Below are 21,193 nucleotides of genomic sequence, written 5' to 3' on the forward strand. Positions count from 1 at the left end.
GCGGCGTGCACCCGAGGCGGACCGCCCCACCGCCCCCCCTTCCTATGCCACTGGAGTGGTTATTCATGGAGTCCTTTCACTAAGGTGTGCTGAAAAGTGTCCTGCGCTAGTGTAGACACGTGTGTTGGATGCACGCAGGTTCATTTTTCAGCACACCTGCAAAAAAGGCCTTTTGTTTTTTTGGCCGAAAATGGACGTGCGACAAAATTAAAGTTGGCGCATGTCCCATTTTGGGCCTGAGACCTTAGAAGTAAGGTCTCACACGTTAACCAGACGGTAATCGTCAGCGCGCATGCAATGCCGATAACCGCCCGGTTAGCACTGCACGCTGGAAATTTTCTGGTGCACGTAGTGGGCGCGCATAAAAAAAATGAAATTGCGGCCCGGGCCACGTGGTAGCCAGGCAGTAGTTCTGAATTGGCGTGCATTGGGCGTATGTAGTAAAGGGCTCCTAGATGGATTTGAAGAGGAAACAGCAGCCCTGGAATGGAGCATATCAGGTGCAAAACCATTTATATTGGAGGATCTCAACTGTGGAACAACTTAGCTGTGGAATTAAGAAAGGGGGAGAAGTATTTACAGCTCAGGAAGTTACTCATGGCCTGTTTCTTCACTCGGGCTTTTTCTGGATGATTTATTTTTAATTAAAGTTTGGAATCTGTTATTTTAGTTTTTGCGTGATAGAGATTAGCTTAACGGAGTTTTAAAAGGGTTTGGAAGGCTTCCTAAAGGAAATCCATAGACCGTTATTAAATGGACTTGGGGAAAATCCACTATTTCTGGGATAAGCAGTATAAAATGTTTTGTTTTGGGATCTTGCCGGGTATTTGTTACCTGGATTGGAAACAGGATGCTGGGCTCGATGGACCTTTGGTCTTTCCTAGTATGGCAATACTTATGTACTTATGATAATTTCATGAATGTTATTTTTGTAAACCACCTAGAATCTAGGGGTGAATTCTATACAAAAACCTGGACGCTACGCAGATATTCTTTAACGGCAGAGTTGCGCGCCAAAACTGTTCTAGAATACTAGCGTAAGACCGCATTTACACGCCAACCTTTAGGCGCAAACACTTACGCCTTATCTGTGACTCGTGTAAATTCTGGTGCCTGAGTTGGGCGTCTAAATGCATCTATTCTAGAAAGGAATAACCGCAACGCCCCTGACATGCTCATGCCTACGTTAGCATCCCCTTTGCAATACACAACTTAGGCACTCAGAATAGGGTGTGAAAATCCATTACTAGCGCAATTGCTAATTAGTGCCATTAGTTCTTGTTAACGCCAATCATTGGTACTGATATCCAATTAAGCCCCAATTAACACAGAATTCAAAAATGCGTGGGATAAACATAAAGCAATCCTGTTCAGAAAGAATGGATCCTCAGAAGCTTAGCGGAGATTGGATGGCAGCACCGGTGGTGGGAGGCGGGGCTAGTGGTTGGGAGGCGGAGCTAGTGCTGGGCAGACTTCTGTGGTCTGTGCCCTGAAAATGGCAGATACAAATCAAGGTCAGGTATACAAATAACATAGCACATATGAGTTTATCTTGTTGGGCAGACTGGATGGACTGTACAGGTCTTTCTCTGCCATCATCTACTATGTTACTATCCCGCTTATTTTCGAAGGAGAAGGGCGGCCATCTTCCGACACAAATCGGGAGATGGCTGGCCTTCTCATAAGGCCGACCAAATCGGTATAATCGAAAGCCGATTTTGGCCGGCTTCAACTGCTTTCCGTTGCAGGACGGCCAAAGTTCAAGGAGGCGTGTCGGCAGTGTAGTGAAGCGGGACGGGGGTGTGGTTATCAGATGGCCATCCTCGGCCGATAATGGAAAAAAGAAGGGCGGCCCTGACGAGCATTTGGCCGACTTGGTCCCTTTTTGTTCATGACCAAGCCTTGAAAAGGTGCCCGAACTGACCAGATGACCACTGGAGGGGGGAATCGGGGATGTCCTCCCCTTACTCCCCCAGTGGTCACCAACCCCCCCCCCCCCACCCAAAAAATAAAAATAAAAAAACCTTTTTTTTGCCAGCTTCTATGCCAGCCTCAAATGTCATACCCAGCTCCATCACAGCACTATTCAGGTCCCTGGAGCAGTTTTTAGTGGGTGCAGTGCACTTCAGGCAGGCGGACCCAGGCCCATCCCCATCCCCATCCCCCCCTACCTGTTACTCTTGTGGTGGTAAATGGGAGCCCTCCAAAACCCACCCGAAACCCACTGTACCCACATGCAGGTACCCCCCGTTACCCTTTAAGGGCTATGGTAGTGGTGTACAGTTGTGGGGAGTGGGTTTTGGGGGGCTCAGCACACAAGGTAAGGGAGCTATGCACCTGGGAGCAATTTGTGAAGTCCACTGCAGTGCCCCCTAGGGTGCCCGGTTGGTGTCCTGGCATGAGAGGGGGACCAGTGCACTACAAATTCTGGCTCCTTCCATGACCAAATGGCTTGGATTTGGCCGGGTTTGAGATGGCTGCCATTAGTTTCCGTTATTGGCGAAAACCAATGTCAGCCATCTCTAAGGGCGGCCCAAATGTTGAGATTTGGCCGGCCCTGACCGTATTATCGAAATGAAAGATGGCCGTCCATCTTGTTTCGATAATACGGACGGGTACGCCGCTTTACGGGGCCGTCAGAGATGGGCGCCCCCGTTCGATTATGCCCCTCTATGTTAACTAATTATGTTACACGGATAACATACTCTATTCTGTAGCTTAGGAGCTGTTTAGAGAATTTGAGGGATAGTGTCTGAATATTACCGACCAGGGGCAGGAATGAGATGTTGCCCCCGCCCGGTCTGGCATCTCCCCCTTCCCTCCTTAACCCTTTTCCCCGCGTTTACCTTATTTTTTTCTTTTCCAAAAGGCGGCAGCGATTCCCATAGGCTGCCCTGCCATGGTGCCGCCAGCACCGGCCTCTTCGCTCTACTGCGTCCCGCCTCTGAGGAAACAGGAAGTTACGTGAATAGGTGGGTCGCAGTAGGGAGAAGAGGCCGGTGCCGGCGGCAGGGCAACATATGGGAATCCCTGCCGCCTTTTGGAAAAGAAAAACATAAACGCAGGAAAGAAAGTTGGGAAGGGAAGGGGAGAGTGGTGCTTCTGGAGAGTGGCGCCTGAGGCCCCCGCCTCAGTTGACCTAACAGTAGGGCCGCCACTGTCACTGACCATTCATAGAGAGAGATGGAATGACCACGCTCCGCCATGGTTCTATCCGGATAGTGCCACTGAAAATACAGCATTGATACGGATAGCAGCAGTCAGCGTTTCAGAAAATTGGGCCAACAGAGTATACAGACCGGCCGATAGCGCTATTTCACCGGCCAGTAACAGCGCCTAGCCGGTTAAATAGCAGTTAGCTGGCTAAGCAGTAATATTCAGCGTGAGATAGCTGGTTATCTCCGCTGAATTTTAGCGCTCAGCGCATAGCGGCTAACCGGCTATGTCTTGTGATATAACTGGCTAGCCGCGAATATTCAGTCCATCGCCGGTGGCTAAGTTTGGCGGCCAAATCAGGCCAGCCAAATAGCTGAAACTTAACCAGCCAGTGCTGAATATTGATTTGGCTGGTTAAGTTTAAACTGGCCAAAAAAAAAATGGGTATTCAGTGCTGGCCACTGGAAACAGCCCGGCATTAAGTATCCGGACTCGTGGGATTTAGCCGGGCTGAATATCGACCGGAGAGAGAATAATAGCTGGAACAGTTTACACCAATGGTTCCCAAACTGTGCGCCACAGGAAACTCTCAGGGGTGCCGCGGCGCATCGCTCCCTACTTCCCCCCCCCCCCCCCATGCAGGTCCGGCATCTGCCACGTCCTTCTCCTTCCCCCGCCACCGCTGCAGTGCTTTCAGCTTACATTTTCAGGCGTCTGCGTTTCACACAGGCACTGTGGGGACTTCCCTTTGCCACATCGGGCCCTCGCAACAGGAAGTTGCATCAGAGAGGGCCGGACACGGCAGACTGGGAAGGCCCCGGAGTGCCTTTGTGAATCGCGGACGGCCCGAAAATGTAAGCTGCAAGCACTGCGGCAGCGGCGGGGGAAGGAGAAGGAAGCGGCAGCGATTCTGGACCTGCAGGAAGGAAGATAGAAGCGATGCTGGATTTGGGAAAGGTGTGCTGGTGTGAGAGGAGGGGGCTAAAGGGAAAGGGGGGCGTGTGGAGACCTATCTGGTGGGGGAGTGTGGAGACCCATGGGGGGGTTGTCAGCGGAGACCCATGTGGCTGGGGGGAGGGGCAAGGGCGTAGCTAGACTTCGGCGGGAGGGGGGTCCAGAGCCCGAGGTGAGGGGGCACATTTTAGCCCCCCCTGGCGTTGCCACCGACCCCCCCCCCTGCCGCCGTCAACCCGCCGTCGCCTACCTTTCCTGGCGGGGGACCCCAACCCCTGCCAGCCGAGGTCCTCTTCTTCTCACATAAGGCTTCCTTCTGTTTCTGACGTCAGACTCACAGAACGAAGCCTTGCAGATCAAGCGCTGCGTACGACTGGTAGCGCTATAGAAATGATTTATAGTAGTAGTAGATCAGCTGATCTGCAAGGCTTCGTTCTGTGAGTCTGACGTCAGAAACAGAAGGAAGCCTTTTGTGAGAAGAAGAGGACCTCGGCTGGCAGGGGTTGGGGTCCCCCGCCAGCAAAGGCAGGTGACGGCGGGTTGGCGGCGGGAGGGGGGGTCGGGCGGGTCATCGGCAGGGGGGTCCAGGGCCAAATCTACGGGGGCCCAGGCCCCCCTGGCCCCACCTAGCTACGCCACTGGGGAGGGGTGTCGTGAACCGAAAAACACTTAAAGGTGTATATAGCTCGCTTTCCTGTGTAGTGTTTCCATTTTGCTTCCTTGCGTTCTCAATGTTTCTAGCCATGATCTAATAGGCTTTTCCAAAGCATTTCTGTTTTCTTTTAACCCTCAATTAGGATCTGAAAATGACAGCTTTGTGAACAAGTAAAGGGGAAGGTTGGTTGCAGCAGATTAAGTGGATGGGGTTTTTAATGCTGAAGGAAGATCGTATGTCTTACCTTTTTTGGTTTTGTTGCTGTGTTCTAGGTATGTGACTGGTGTAAGCACATAAGACACACTAAAGAATACCTGGATTTTGGGGACGGGGAACGAAGGCTTCAGTTCTGCAGTGCAAAATGTCTCAACCAGTACAAAATGGACATTTTCTACAAAGAGACGCAGGCCAATCTTCCGGTCGGCCTATGCAATGCAGTTCATCCTCTAATGGAGAGCAAAGCGGAAGCCGCAGGGGTGCAGCTGCTGACGCCGGATTCTTGGAGCTTACCGCTGGCAGATGCTCGGAGAAAGATCCCTTCCCCGGTGCCCGCAGCCGGCCAAAGCCAAGGTCCTGGACTTTCGTCATCTGCCACTCCATCGGACCCTACCAACTGCTCTGCTACTAAAATCCCCACGCCAATCCCCAAATCCATCCCTATCAGCGAGAGCCCAAATGTTCTACCAGGGTCTATTCCACCGCCTCCCAGCCTTGTGCCTCCAATGGGCGTCCCCTCTCGCAGTCCTCCCATGGTGATGACCAATCGCGGCCCAGTTCCCCTTCCCATATTCATGGAACAGCAGATTATGCAGCAGATCCGACCGCCGTTCATTCGGGGCCCACATGGTTCCAATCCTAACAGCCCTTTGCCCAACCCATTGATTCCAGGGATTGGCCCCCCACCTGGTGGCCCCAGAGGTATGGGTCCTGCCTCCAGTCCAATGCATAGGTCAATGTTATCACCTCACATCCACCCACCAACCACACCAACTCTGCCTGGGAATCCTGCTGGGCTCCTACCACCTCACCCTCCTGGTGCTCCTTTACCTGGTCTTCCCTTCCCTCCAGTGGGCATGATGCCAAACGGCCCTGTGCATATGCCACAGATGGTGAACTTTGGATTACCGTCACTTGCTCCGTTGGTGCCACCCCCAACCCTTTTAGTGCCATACCCCGTTATTGTCCCACTACCCGTACCCATCCCTATTCCAATTCCCATCCCTCACGTCATTGACTCTAAGCCACCCAATGGGTTCTCCAGCAACGGGGAGAACATCATTCCAAGCACCTCCAGTGACCCAAATGGGGCTAAGCCAACCAGCAACTCTTTGTCCCCCCGGGATACCAAGAAAGGGTCTTCTAAGCCTTCAGAGTCTCCATCCAGCTGCTCAGGACAGTCTTTGAACCAAGCGTCAACGGTACAGGAACACAGGAAAGTGGAAGTTGTTGATTTGACTCTCAGACCAAGTAGTCCAGTGAACAGTAAGTGTGGATTTGCCAGCGTGCTACACACTGCACAGGATGGAGTCATAGACCTCACAGTTGCCCACCGGTCCCGGTTGCACAACGTCATCCATAGGGCTTTGCACGCTCAGATTAAAGTCGAACGGGAACCTAACAGTGTTGTAAATTTGGCTTTTTGTAGCACAGATAAACGAAACTGCAGCAACGTCAGGGACAATCCCAGTCCGGCTGAATCAAAAACTTTGCCTTGCAGTGACCCGGCCTACTGTGCTGGGCCTGTTTCACTCCCCTCTAGCACGCCAGGACTTGAGACCAGTGTGGCAGTTTGCAACCCCATTGTGAATGGCACGAAAAGCACAGAGGGTTCAAAGAACTCTGAGCCACCTCAGGAGCAGAAGAAGCCCCAGTTGCAAGAGGAACCAGCTGTGAGTGAGTCGGAATCCGTGAAAGAGAACAACTGTTCCCCGAACTGCCACCTCGACATAGAGGCCACCAAGAAGATCACTGGGGAAGAACCCCTGCTTGGTGGGGACAAGCAAGACCCAAACCTTAACCATCCGGCAGACGAGGACCATGCATACGCTTTGCGGATGTTACCCAAAACGGGCTGCGTGATCCAGCCTGTGCCAAAAGCAGCAGAAAAGACTGCGCTAACGCCGTGCATAGTTCCAACGACAATTCTCAGCACGGGACCAGAGGATCTGGAGCCGCCACTGAAAAGGAGGTGTCTCCGAATTCGAAATCAGAATAAGTAAAGGTTTGTATGTTACACTACTGCCTTCCCTGCTTTTCTAGGTCTGATTACCTTCCTCTGAGCCTGGTGGTTTCTGTGCATGCTGTAAGTGTGAAACATTAGAGTCACAGATTGTCCGTGCACAACATGGTGTAAAGCAGAACTTAAAGACAGATGTAGCTGTAAAATACAGCACCGGTAAGGGGTCCTTTTACTAAGCTGTGTAAGTGTCTACAAGGCGCCAAAATGGAGTTGCTGTTCGACTACTGTGTGGCTTTTGCGGTGATTTCATTTGTACCGCGCGTTCGAAAAAATTTTTTTTTAAATTTTTGGACGCGCGTAACGGACGCGTGCCAATTGGCATTCGACGCTCATAGGTCATTACTGTCTGGATTCTTTACCGCTAGGTCAGTGGCTGGCGGTAAGGTCTCGGACCCAAAATGGGCGCACGGCAATTTTGATTTTGCAGCACGTCCATTTTTGGCAAAAAAAAAAACCGGCCGTTTTTTACAGGCGCGCTGAAAAATGGATCGGCGCGCACCCAAAACCCGCACCTACACTACCGCAAGCCATTTTTCAACGCGCCTTTGTAAGAGGGACCCCTTAGCGAGCATAATATTACCTCAAATATTTTAGAATGGTCCAAGCAGACTTCTGATATGACTCGTGCATGATTTTTAATTTCGTCTTAACTGGAAGTCTGTTAAAACTGACTCCATTCTCACCAGCCCCACCTTTTACTTTGGTAAAGATGTGTACAAGAGCAAGGCGATCTACCTCCGAGCCACCTGTGTTGTCGCTGTAGTAACGTTCTGAAAATCACATTACAGATATGCCTTTGGGTTTTTTTTTTTTTTTTTAATATTTTATTAGAGTTTAAAGATACAGCAAACACAAAAAACAATAGTACAGCATTAGAAAACACACCAAGCTGAGTTCAAATCTGATCATGTATCTGTAGGCGAAAGAAAAAGGTCTAAGGATTTTCATGTTTGAAGACTAGACGCGTGACCAATGATAGAATCTGCTGCATATGCCTTTGGTTTTGACGGCTTTCCATCTGGCCTTCGCCTGATTGGCGGATCCGCTTCCTGCTCCCTGATCAGAGGAGTCCAGAGCAAGCTGTATCGGGAAAGAGTCCATTACCCAGTTTCCATTAACAAAAAAAGTTTCTGTGCCCCGGTCAGGCAATAACGAGTTAATGTTCGTGCGGAGATCAGAACTGCCAAACTGGGTCGACCAGAAGGTCCACGTAGCTCTGCCTCCTGCCTCCCACAGCGAGCGGTGGTGACTGAAGGGTGTGCGTCTTGTTTAAAAACCAAATAGAAAACCCAATGCAGCTGGCTAGTTTTGTGTCATTTTGACAGATATCGAGACTCACTGACAACATTGGTTTGTGTTGTTTCGTTCTATTTTCTTACCCTCCGATATTTAAAACCCATTTAACCAGCTCGGAACGGCTCCTGGCCGGTTAAATGCCACTTAACCGCCTATCCAGCAATATTCAGCAGGAGATAGCTGGTTATCGCCCGCTGAATATTGCCGGTTAGTTTGATGGCCAAATTAGCAGGAATGTCTTTGGCTGGTTTAAACTTAACCAATCCACTACCCGTACTCCTCACTTCTTTTAAACACTTTATTATGAATAACAATTTTGACAATGAATATACTTTCACATCACTATACAGACACCCGAACTCACTCATACCAGCCTTTCACTGCGTCATTCAACCCAGTCTCTCTACATCTAAAGTACATAATATACAGCTACATGCCGAATCACCGCTGTGAATCCAGGAGTGCATCCACCCTGAACCAATGTTCATTCTGTTGCGTCTTTGTATCTTTTACATGTACCACAGTCCCATGTAGACAGTTTTTCTCTCTCTTCCAACCAGAAGTAATATCACTTAGCAGTGCATCTTCAGCTACTAAAACTCCGTAGCCAACACCATAACCTCACAAATCCAGGTTTGATGTTGCAGCGCAGCTTGGCAAGGGCTTCCGGTGGCTGCATATGTCACTCAACCTTTCAACTCATTTCACTTCCTCATTCGCTCCAAGCTCCTCGATGTGAGAACCGGATTTCGGATAATCCTTCCTCAGGAGGAACAACTCTAAACACCTTAGGAATAATGAGTCCAGCATGGGACTCCCTGCAGAGCGTCCCAACTGCTTCAAAAACCTCCTGGATGCACTCCTGGATTCACAGCGGTGATTCGGCATGTAGCTGTATATAATGTACTTTAGATGTAGAGAGACTGGGTTGAATGACGCAGTGAAAGGCTGGTATGAGTGAGTTCAGGTGTCTGTATAGTGATGTGAAAGTATATTCATTGTCAAAATTGTTATTCATAATAAAGTGTTTAAAAGAAGTGAGGAGCACGGGTAGTGGATTGTGTATGCAGGATTGTACTTCTGGTTAATTTATTGAATCCCCATAGAATATGTGTTAAACTTAACCAGCCAGTGCTGAACGTTGGCTTGGCCAGTTAAATTTAAACCAGCCAAAAAAACACCCGGATAGTCAATCCAGGTCACCAGAAACGGTCCAGCATTGAAAATCTGGGCTGATCGCCAACCCGCTATTTACGGGACCCAGACCCCCCCCCCCCCAAAAAAAAATAAAGGATCCCTCCAAAAGAAAATAGAATAAAACTCCCGATTCATACACCCCTATTGTGTAGAGAGCGTCCCAGCTCTGCTTTTAAGGGGAAATGAACAAATACAGTGAGACGATAGAAACACTGTATGAAATCAACAGTCTTTATTCCAGCATGTTATGGACCCAACACGGCCGTGTTTCGGCAAAACAGTTGCCTGCATCAGGGATCTGACCACATGTATGGCTGCAAAACCTGATAATGTAAACAATCCTTCAGTATTTATTTAGATTTTTGCTCACACCTTTTTCAGTCGTAGCTCAAGGTGAGTTACATACAGGTACTCTGGATAGTTCTCTGTCCCAGGAGGGCTAAGTGACTTGCCCAAGATCACAAGGAGCAGCGGTGGGATTTGAACTGGCCACCTGTGGATTGCAAGACTGGTGCGCAAACCACTAGGCCACTCCTCCACCCAAAGAATCTTGTTACTCTTTGGGGTTCTACATGGAATGTTTGCTACACTTTGAAATTCTGCATGGAATCTTGTTATTCTTGAGAATTCTAGACTCTTTATTTATTTAGATTTTGCTGACACCTTTTTCAGTAGTAGCTCAAGGTGAGTTACATTCAGGTACTCTGGATATTTCTCTGTCCCAGGAGGGCTTACAATCTAAGTTTGTACCTGAGGCAGTGGAGGGTTAAGTGACTTGGCCAAGACCACTAGGCCACTCTTCCACTTAGAAGTGCTGCCCAGTTCATGTGAAGAGTGGTTACACCCCAGCTTCTAAATTTGACATGTGTGCAGGCCCAACGGTCCCGTTTCACTAGAGGGTAGACTTCCCACTGCCCCACTTCTGGCCCACTCGTATAATTTTATAGTGCTAAAAGAAAAAAACACTGAAAAATATGTTTTTGGGGGGTTTTGGTCGATGATTACTTTTTGCACAGTGTGCATAAGAAAGTCTTCTAGATGGCCACAGGTGTATTTTTATTTATTTATTTATTGCATTTGTATCCCACATTATCCCACCTTTTTGCAGGCTCAATGTGGCTTACAATACATCATGGGTACTGGAAATAGATGTGAATATACATTAGGTTTACAGAGGGTTTGTGTTACATGGTGGTGAATTACATGATGGTGTATGAGATCTTTTCCCCCTTGGACTGGTCATTCTTCACTGTGCGGGTTTTTGATGATTATCTGCTGTTGTGTTCAGTGACGTTGATTTGTGTTGTGGTTTATACTGCCTGGAGTACCTCTTGCCAGTCAAGTTCTCAGGATATCCACCATGAATATGCACGGAAGAGATTTGTATAAAATGGAGGCAGTGTATGCAAATCAAGTCCATGCATATTCATTGTGGATACCCTGAAAACCTGACTGGCAAGGGGAACTCTGGGACTGGACTTGGGATAAGAAGTATCCCCAGAGAAGGTGGCTGCTAAACGCCTGTGTGCCATCCTCAGATACCCCAGGAGGAGTGCTACAATGATGCCAAGCAAAGGATATGCACACCTTTGGCCTACTCAAAAGCAGGTTTTGCTGGCTGGATAGGACAGGTGATGACCTCCCTCCCTGAAAAGGTCTGTGATATCTCTGCAGCTTGCCTGCATATTACATAACATAGCCACCCAATGGGGACTAGCTTTGCCAGAACAGGAGGTCACTGAAGACCACGACAGAAGGGCCATCTTCCACCAGGAGCAATCTGCGCCCAAGAGGCATTTTAGGTGAGAAGGTGAGATTTATTTATAAGTGCCTTTGTGAACAGCAAAATGTGGGGAAGCAACAGAATACACAGGGAATAAAACAAAATGGCAGGGAATGAAATAGTGAACCCCAGGGGTGTGCTGGTAAATTTTTAACAACAGGCTCTTTCTCCAGACGTAGCCAGCTCTGCAGTTGGAAGGGCCAGGGGTGGCCCTCCCTTTGTGGGGGCACGCTAGGCATACCTTTGCTGGCAGCCAATAAATGGACCGCCACCACTCCCAACGTCTTGCTCTGAGCAGCATGCTGAAACTTCTCACACATGCTGGAGAAGTCCTAGCCTGCTGCTGAGAGCTGGAAACAAGGAGTGGGGAGCAGCAGCAGTCTATTTACTTGGCTGGCAGGGCTCAGCATCCCCACCAGCAAAGTAAAAGAGAATTCAGCAGGGGGCCCAAGCCCACATTTTGGGAGCCAGTTGTTAAAATAGCCATGGAGGGCCCTACTTTAACAACCGGCTCCCAAAATTCTTAAAAACTTAACAACCGGCTCTTGCAAGCCTGCTCTAGCACACCACTGGTGAACCCCCTCTCCACCCCACCCCATGCTGTGATCCATCCCTCCCCTCTCCTGCTTACTGTGACTACACATAGCTTCTTTCAAGATCACAAGGAGCAGCAGTGGGATTTGAACTGGCCACCTTTGGATTGCAAGACTGGTGCTCTAGCCACACCTCCACTCCTAGTCAAATATGTAAGGCAATGAATAATTAGTTTTGCTCCACAAAGCTCCGCAGTGCCCTAGAATCAACAAATAAAGACGGTTGGTTTTCATACAGCGTTTCCGTCGCCTCGCTGTGTTTGCTCATTACGTCCTCTTCGTGGGGATTGATGATCCTTCTTTTTCTTTGACTTTCAGCTTTTCAGGGAAAGCGTCTGGGACTGACTCCTAGACCCAGTCTTCTTCCTGCCCTCCAAAAATATGTATGATTTGCAAAATTCCACTTTTGCCCATTTTCTTGGGCACCACTGATGTCCAGCCTGCAGTGTATGGGTTCACGTCCCTCCCCTTCCTCTCCCAGGCATGATTCTAGGATAGCTTAAATGAAAAGGCCACGGGAGAGGAGCCACAGAGGAATGAGAAGTTAGAGGCTAAGGTGCGCTGAAAAAGGGCCTGCGCTGTTGTAGGCGCATGTATTGGACGCATGAACACGCCTGGGAAAAAAAGGCCTTTTATTTTGGCTGAAAATGGATGTGCGGCAAAATAAAAATTGGCGAGCGTCCATTTTGGGTCGGCGACCTTACCGCCACCCATTTACTTAGCAGTAAGGTCTCACATGTTAACCGGGCAGTAATCATCAGCGCTGATTACCACCCGGTTAGTGTCATGCGGTAGAAAATTAAAAAAAATATTTTGTACTGCGAGTGTCGGACATGTGTAAAAAAAATGAAATTACCGCTTGGGGCTCCTGGGCGGTGGTTCCAAATTGACGTGCGTTGGATGCGCATAGATGCCTATGTTGTGAGCAAAATCGAAATAAATACGTGCTTCAGGGGCGTAGCTACGTGGGGCCATGGGGGCATGGGCCCCCACAGATTACACCCTGGCCCCCTTTACATTTGACCCCCCCCCCCCCCCCGCCGCTAAATCAGGTACCTTGTTTGCTGGTGGGGGTCCCCAATCCCCGCCAGCCGAAGAGTCTCCTTCAGCGCCGGTCGACTCCGGCGCCTTCATGGTGTGATCATCTGTTTCCGACGCCTTACGTCCTGCACGGGGCTACATGCACGGTGCAGGACGTAAGGCGTCGGAAACAGATGATCACACCACAAAGGCGCCGGAGTCGACCGGCGCTGAAGAAGACTCTTTGGCTGGTGGGGATTGTGAACCCCTGCCAGCAAACAAGGTACCTGATGCGGCGGCGGTGGCGGGGGGGAGGTGGCTAAACAGTGCCCCCCCACCTCGGGCTCTGGCCCCCCCCTCCCACCGAGATCTGGCTACGCCCCTGACGTGCCTTAGTTAAAAGGCCCGTAAGCCGCACTAGCAATGGCGACACAGCTGTTCACTTTGAATGGGTTGGGTCGGCATTGACGCGCGACAACTGCTAACACGACTTAGTAAACAGGGGGGGGTTAAGAGAGATTAAAAGCAACTACAATGTGTGAATAGGGACAAACTAACCAGCAAACAAGAGAGAGGGTCAAGGCACGGGGATAATCCAGCAAGAGAAGAAAAAACTGGGATTCAGCAGGGAAGAGGAACAAACAGTGGAGATGGTGCGAGATACTCCCAACCCCCTTTAATCTTCTAAATTAAACGCCTGTTTAAATGATCAGGTTTTCAGGGCTTTCTTAAACTTTTTCAATTACAATTCTGAACGAATAATAAGCGGAAGAGAGTTCCAGCAAAAAGGCGCCTTGAAATAAAAAATCGCAATGACAGGTTGATTCTAACAGGGCTTGTTTTGGATTCGGAAGAACAAGATGGTGATCATTAATAGAGCAGAGCAGTCGTACAGGGGATTATGGAATAATTAAGAGTTGATAGACAGTCTGGTAGACCAATCCTATGTCTTTGAAAATGCTCTTTAGACAATAGTCTTTAGCATGTATTCCGGCGATACAAATTGCGCCGGCTGAAACCTGGTGTTAAACCTGGAATGCCCCAGACCTGTCCGTGCCCCTCCCTTAGCCACACCCCCTTATGGGCTGTGCTTGAGAGGATTTGGGCGCAACTCTTTACAGAATCATGCGCAAATCTAAATTAGAGCAAATTAACGTCAGTAATTAATTGTTTAACAGTCAATTGGTTTATAACAATTCATTAAGCGGGGGGGGGTCTTTTACAAAGGCACGCCAGCGTTTTTAGTGCGCGCTAATGACTAGTACGCGCTAAACGTGAGAGGCGCCAATATTTAGCACATGCCAGTCATTAGCTCTACTAAAAATGTTGGTACGCCTTTGTTAAAAAAAAAAAATCCCCTAACTAATTTATTTGTGCACGGATCTCAGGATTGCCTGTAATTTTGGGTTCCATTGATAGAATCCAGGGGTCAATGCTTTTTAGTAAAAGGACCGTTTACTGCTCTGTGCCCAGAGGGACATTTAGCTCTCTGACCTCTTGGGCTTCACTATCTCCAATGCAAGTTTGATTTGATTTTATAATTCGTTTTATTTTACTGCACAAAATTGGCAGGTCTGTACCCATCTATCACAACTCAGCTTTACCAAATGGCCAGGCCACACTGCAGCTGTCGGATGAGCCTTCCTCAGGGCAGGTGGTGGGGGTCTGAAAAATCCTGCACCATCATATAGAAAAGGACAGATTTTTTTTTTGTGGCGGTGTCACAAACCTGAGTGATTCAGTAAATCTATACTACATTGCTGGTCTGGTGTGCTCCGAGCTCTGCCCCTCTCGCCACAGCCCTCATCACCACCCATGCAATCATTTACTTCTGATCCAGATGACAGCACAAGCCTAGTAGCACCAGACTTTTTCGTTCCTTGCTCAAAATACTAAAAATGGTTGTTACTTCTAAAAATATTTCAAAATAAATTGCCTTCATGAAGCTTAGGTCACTACACAGGGCGGCTGAGAGACTGGGCTGGGCCCGGGGCAAGGCCGCCCCCGGGGCCCTGCCCCCGCCGCCCCCCCTCCACCCCACGAGTTCGGCACCGCTCCCCCCTCCTCCATCCGCCCCCTCCGTCCACCACCGGGCCGGGCCCCCTGCATTGAAATCACAGCGCCTCTCACCTCCGTGTGAAAGCGCTGCAGGCAACAGGGCAGCAGATCGCCTCCCTTCGGCCCTCCTTCCCTCCTTGTGTCCCGCCCTCACGGAAGTTACGTCAGACGAGGGCGGGGCACAGGGAGGGAAGGAGGCCTGAAGGGAGGTGACCTGCTGCCTGCAGCGTTTTCACACGGAGGTGAGAGGCGCTATGATTTCAATGCAGGGGGCCCGGCCCGGTGGCAGACGGTTGTCGACGGAGGGCGGGTGGGACTGCGTTGCCGGGCCCCCCTTGGAGGTCCAGGCCCGGGGAAATCTGTCCCCCCGCCCCCCCCCCCCCCCTATCGGCGGCTATGTCACTACATGGCAATGGAATGGGGTGGGCCCCACCACTATTTTGCTCAACACAACATCAGCAAGGAAAGCTTGGGGTGGGGCTGGATATTGATTTGTTGGCCATGCAATCAAAAGATGTTCCATTGCTCCAGCAGAGTCGTAGCCAGACCTCAAATTTTGGATGGGTCACTGGGTAAACTGGGTGGGCACATGTAGCCTCTACATCCCTCTCCCCCCCCCCCCCCCAGTGCAAAAAAAATACTAAATACCTGAGCTGATGGGGATCCTCAAGCCCCACCAGCTGCAAAGATCCTCCGGCGGCAAGAACAGCTCCCTCTCCTTGTTGCTGTAGCCGGCTGGACTGTGCATGCACTGCCGCTGCCCTGCCCCCTCAAACATACTAAGCGTGTGCAGCAGGGGGCGGCCACCACGACAGCAGCACATACACAGTGCTGCCAGCTGGACCAAGTAGGAAATAGAGATGTTGTTGCCATAGTAGGTGGGACTTGGGGATCTCTACCCAGCCATAACAAGGGCGCTAGAATTATGGGTGGGCCTGAGTCCAAAGTGGGTGGGCCTGGGCCCACCCATGACTAGGCCACTGTGCTCCAGCAATGAGTGACTTTTTTTTTCAGCCACCACCGGCTTTCTGCTCCGATATTCACTGCTGTGAACATCCAGGTATGTGCAGATAATGGCACTTATCTGGTTAAGACCAATAGTCAGCCTCTAACCAGATAAGTGAAGCCAAACACGGATAGGGCAGTGATTTATGTGGACTGATTTATCCAGTTACCATATGCGGTTAATCACATAAGTGCTGACTCCACCCCTGGACCACCCACAAAATAGCTGGGGATCTTCAGCGGCACCATCCAGTTAAGTGCTGCTGACTATCTGCAGCCAGCCCTGCACAGGCGATTTAACTGGGCAGGAGCCTCTTCTGCCTGGTTAAATAGCTTTGCATATCAACCCCTATAATTATACCAGCAGAAGTGCCCCGTACCCTGTGAGAGACCTACCTATACCAGAAATGGTTTTCATGGGTGACGATGCAGAGGAACTGAAAGAAATCTTGGTGAAGCTGGAAGAAGTACTGAGCCAAATCGACAAATTAAAGAGTAGTAGATCACCTGGACCAGATGGCATGCACCCTAGGGTACTGAAAGATCTCAAACATGAAATTGCTGATGTGCTGTTAGTGATCTGTAACCTGCCGTTAAAATCATCAGTAGTTCCTGAAGATTGAAGGGTGGCCAATGTAACGTTGATTTTTAAAAAGGTTTCCTGGGGTGATCCAGGAAATTACAGACCGGTAAACCTGATGTAAGTGCCAGGCAAAATCGTTGGAACTATTATAAAGAATAAAATCACTGAACAGCTAGACAAACATGGTTTAATAGAACAGAGTCAGCGTGAATTCAGCCAAGGGAAGTCTATCCTCACCAATTTGCTTCATTTCTTTGAAGGCATGAATAAACGTGGATAAAGGTAAGCCAGTTGATGTAGTGTATCTTGATTTTAAGAAAGTTCCTCATGAGAGGCTTCTGAGAAAATTAAAGAGTCATGGGATAGGAGGCAAAGTTCTGGTGTGGATTAGGAATTGGTTACATTATAGCAGTAGACATTCTACGTTTCAAGAACTTCTGGTTTTGAGTTTGACTGAGTCTGAGCCTAGGTGTACTTATCATAAGCGCGCATATCCCTTTGGCTGGCTTCTGAGATATGTGTGAAAGTCTTTGTATGATATATGCTTAAAATCATGCTACACGAACAAAATTCCTTTGACAGATTCAACCAGCAGGAGAGCAGAGAGTGGATCAGCCATGCCGTTTTCTCTCTTTAGCACCCCCGTGTGTCTAGACTAATAAGCCAGAGATGATTTCTCTCGTTATGTGGGTAGTTGTGTTGGTCATAGGCACATAAAAGAAAAAGAGGACATTTCCCTAAAAATTAAAAATCCTGTAGGACATACCTGGAGATGTCCAAAAAGAGGACATGTCTTCTTACTACTACTACTTGACATTTCTAAAGCGCTACTAGGGTTACGCAGCGCTGTACAATTTAACATAGAAGGACAGTCCCTGCTCAAGGAGCTTACAATCTAAAGGACAAATGTACAGTCAGTCAAATAGGGGCAGTCTAGATTTCCTGAAAGATATAAAGGTTAGGTGCCGAAAGCAACATTGAAGAGGTGGGCTTTGAGAAAGGATTTGAAGATGGGTAGGGAGGGGGCTTGGCGTAAGGGTTCAGGAAGTTGATTCCAAGCATAGGGTGAGGCGAGGCAGAATGAGCGGAGCCTGGAGTTGGCGGTGGTGGAGAAGGGTACTGAGAGGAGGGATTTGTCCTGTGAGCGGAGGTTACGGGCGGGAACGTAAGGGGAAATGAGGGTAGAGAGGTAATGAGGGGCTGCAGACTGAGTGCAAATACTATTAAAAGCAAATACTCAAAAAACTCCAAACAGCCCAGAACTCGGCAGCCAGACTTATATTCGGCAAACCAAAATACGAAAGCGCAACACCCCTTCGCGAAAAACTACACTGGCTCCCACTCAAAGAACGCATCACGTTCAAACTCTGTACCTTGGTTCATGGTGACGCCCCAGCCTACATGTCAGACCTAATAGAACTACCACCCAGAAACGCAAAAAAATCCTCCCGCACATTCCTCAATCTTTATCCTCCCATGTGTAAAATCAATGCATGCATCAACCTTTTCCTATACAAGCACACAGCTCTGGAACTCACTGCCACGGAACCTGAAATCGGTCTACAAAATGACCAATTTCCGCAAACTCCTGAAAACTTATCTCTTCGACAAAATATATCATAAAGAACAACACGCATAACTCTACTTTCTTTAAGATATCCAGGAATGTTCTTTAATGTCTTCTGCTTTCACACTATCATGTACCTAATGTCTATGGCTTTAACACTATCATGTATTTCACCATCATGTAACCAAAACTTCTGCTAAAACAAATGTATACTCTTTTCTATTTCCAATATTATGTATTTCACCATCATGTACCCAAATCTCGCTGTAAAACCAAATGTACATTCTTTTCTATTTCCAGTATCCACGATGAATTGTAAGCCACATTGAGCCTGCAAAAAGGTGGGATAATGTGGGATACAAATGTAATAATAATAATAACAACGCCTAAGCAAGGAGTTAAACCAGTGTCTTAACACCACCATGAAGAGACTCAAGACTAAATTTACAATTGTTCTTTAAATTAACCAAAGGAGAAACACTTATACAATTGAGATGTTACTGGAGTGGAACAGTGCTTATGCAGAAAGGGTCTATTCTTTAATCCAGCACCTTCAGACAGGAGCAGATGGGAGGCCAGCTACTGAAGCTTGCTGGTGAAAAGACAATGCAGCCTCAGTGGGTTTTAAAGAGGGTTGAAAGCAGACAGATTGTATTAAGGCACAAGATAAGACTGCTTCTCTCTCTCGCCCTTTGCACTCCAGGAGAGCATCAGGGTTGCCAGGTGGAAAATTTTTTCCCCACCCAAAGGAGCCCAAAACCCGCCCAAACTCAAACCCCGCCCCTGACACCCCCACCCCCGCGTCATCACCCCCACCCCCGCCGTCATCGGCCCCGCCTCCCCATCATTGGCCCCGCCCAGAACGTCAATAACCCCGCCCACAACGTCACTAACCCCGCCCCCCGCGGCCGAAAAAAAACGCCTAAAAAACTGCCCAAAAGACACAAAAGAAGCCCCAAAAACCGCAACCCGCCGCGTGCAAAAATTTCCTGCGGCGGGTCGCGGAAAACCGCCCAATTGGGCGGTAAAACCGCCCACCTGGCAACACTGGAGAGCATGTCTGTGTGCTGCTGCTAACTCACAGGCATAAAGCCAGGGTCTGAGCCAATGGGAAGGTGGAACAGAGATCATGTGCCCAGGGGAACCAATGAAAGTAGAACTGCAATTTACAGGAAGTATGCCAAACTGGTAGTGCGCAATTCAACTGGATTATAAATATCTTCTCTATATCTCTATATAAAATGCACCTCCAACGTTCTGAAGCCTCCACAAGTCCCAACATTCTAAATGCACGGTGGTGAAACCAGGAATTCGCCCATGAGTGTTGGCCCCGCCCCCCGCATCAGACGTCATGACGTCGAGGGCGGACCACTGACACTCAACCAATCGCATCGCGAAACCGTTACTAAGCGACGGAACGTGACATAAGACACATCGCAGAACAATGAAAACCAGCAGCACACAGTTGCTACGCGACATCAACAGCAACGCTAAAAGGACCATATAGATCTCTGATCTCCACACAAACAACGGACACGGTGGCCATAGGAGGGAAGGAAAAAAACCCAGCACATACACACACTCTCACTCTTAACTGGGTATAATGAGCAACTGACCTGCCACTATCACAGGGACTGCTAGCACCTCTCTCTCTCTCTCTCTCTCTCTCTCTCTCTCTCTCTCTCTCACACACACACACACATGGGACACAGAGGGGATGGAAGACAAGGCACGAATCGTTGGGTATGGAGGGGGCGGCAGGGAAGATAAGGCAAGAACTGCCTCAAATGTTTGTGCTGTGCTATGTACAATTATAATGCTGTCTCTTCATTTTGACCCTACCCTTTCACACTCACTTTCACACACACGCACACACACACACTTACACTGTCTCTATCTCTCTCACACACACGCACCCACACACATATACACACTCTCTCACACAGACACACAAACACACCTGAAATGGTTCAGCTGTCCTATGTAAAATTTCACTGCTGTCTCTTCATTTTCACCCTACCTGTGCACACACTCTTTCACACAGAGACACACACACACACTTTCTCTGTGTCACACACACACACAGACACACATACATATACACACTCTCTCTCTATAGCCTTGCTAGCGCCCGTTTCATTTGTTTACGAAACGGGCCTTTTTTACTAGTAAGAACATAATATGCTTATAAATAAAGTGGGGGGGGGGGGGGGGGCAGAACACTGTTACACATGTAAAACATGTCCTGTACAACACAAAGATAAAGAAAGTATAATTCAAAGCCCCAGATGTGCTGTAAGCTTAGAACAGTGTTTTTCAAACTTTTTGAGGCTGCAACCCAATTTAGCAGGGAAAATAAAATCCCCATAACCTCCAAAACGACCTTTTTTCCTGAGATGAAAACGGTAACGGAATTCAAACATGCGTGGGATGTGCATAAAGGAATCCTGTGCAGTAGGAATGGATCCTCAGAAGCTTAGCCGAAATTGGGTGGCGGAGCAGGTGGGGGGAAGAGGGGTTGGTGGTTGGGAGGTGAGGATAGTGGAGGGCAGACTTATACGGTCTGTGCCAGAGCCGGTGATGGGAGGCGGGACTGGTGGTTGGGAGGCGGGAAGTACTGCTGGGCAGACTTGTACGGTCTGTGCCCTGAATAAGGCAGGTACAAATCAAGGTAAGGTTTACACATATGTTTGTCTTGTTGGGCAGACTGGATGGACAGTGCAGGTCTTTTTCTGCCGTCATCTACTATGTTACTATGTGCTTCTGGTCTGGGCCGACTACATAAGCATCAACTGACACTGCTGAAGTCTCCGCCTCTGGTCCAGCCCAGGCAGGCTGAGACCTACAGTGTCATTTTAGACCATTCCTAGAAGTAGGTGCGTCTCAACTTTCACCAGGAATCTTCTGACCTAAACCCTGTTCTGAACTTAGCACAGGAGAAGTGGACGTTAAATGTGCTGGGTGCATGCAGTTTAAACATCTGTTGTAGAAAAATAAATGTATATAATATTGATGGGTTCAAAGCCAGGATAACCAGTTGTCTTTGCGACCTTAGAAACATAACCGGATATTATCCTGCTGCTGTCA

At 48.8% G+C, this 21,193-nt stretch overlaps 1 protein-coding gene across 1 annotated transcript in view; it reads left to right on the forward strand.

Annotated features, from left to right (window-relative positions):
- The window catches only part of SOBP (sine oculis binding protein homolog), a 110,214-nt gene that overhangs the window by 65,307 nt on the left and 23,714 nt on the right, over positions 1-21,193 (forward strand). The window contains exon 3 of the mRNA XM_030195192.1: positions 5,038-6,986. Within this exon, the coding sequence (XP_030051052.1) occupies positions 5,038-6,984 (1,947 nt within the window). The 3' untranslated portion in view covers positions 6,985-6,986. The remainder of the gene's footprint in view (positions 1-5,037; positions 6,987-21,193) is intronic.

The sequence above is a fragment of the Microcaecilia unicolor genome, chromosome 3, assembly GCF_901765095.1.
Source record: "Microcaecilia unicolor chromosome 3, aMicUni1.1, whole genome shotgun sequence".
NCBI classification, from domain to species: domain Eukaryota; kingdom Metazoa; phylum Chordata; class Amphibia; order Gymnophiona; family Siphonopidae; genus Microcaecilia; species Microcaecilia unicolor.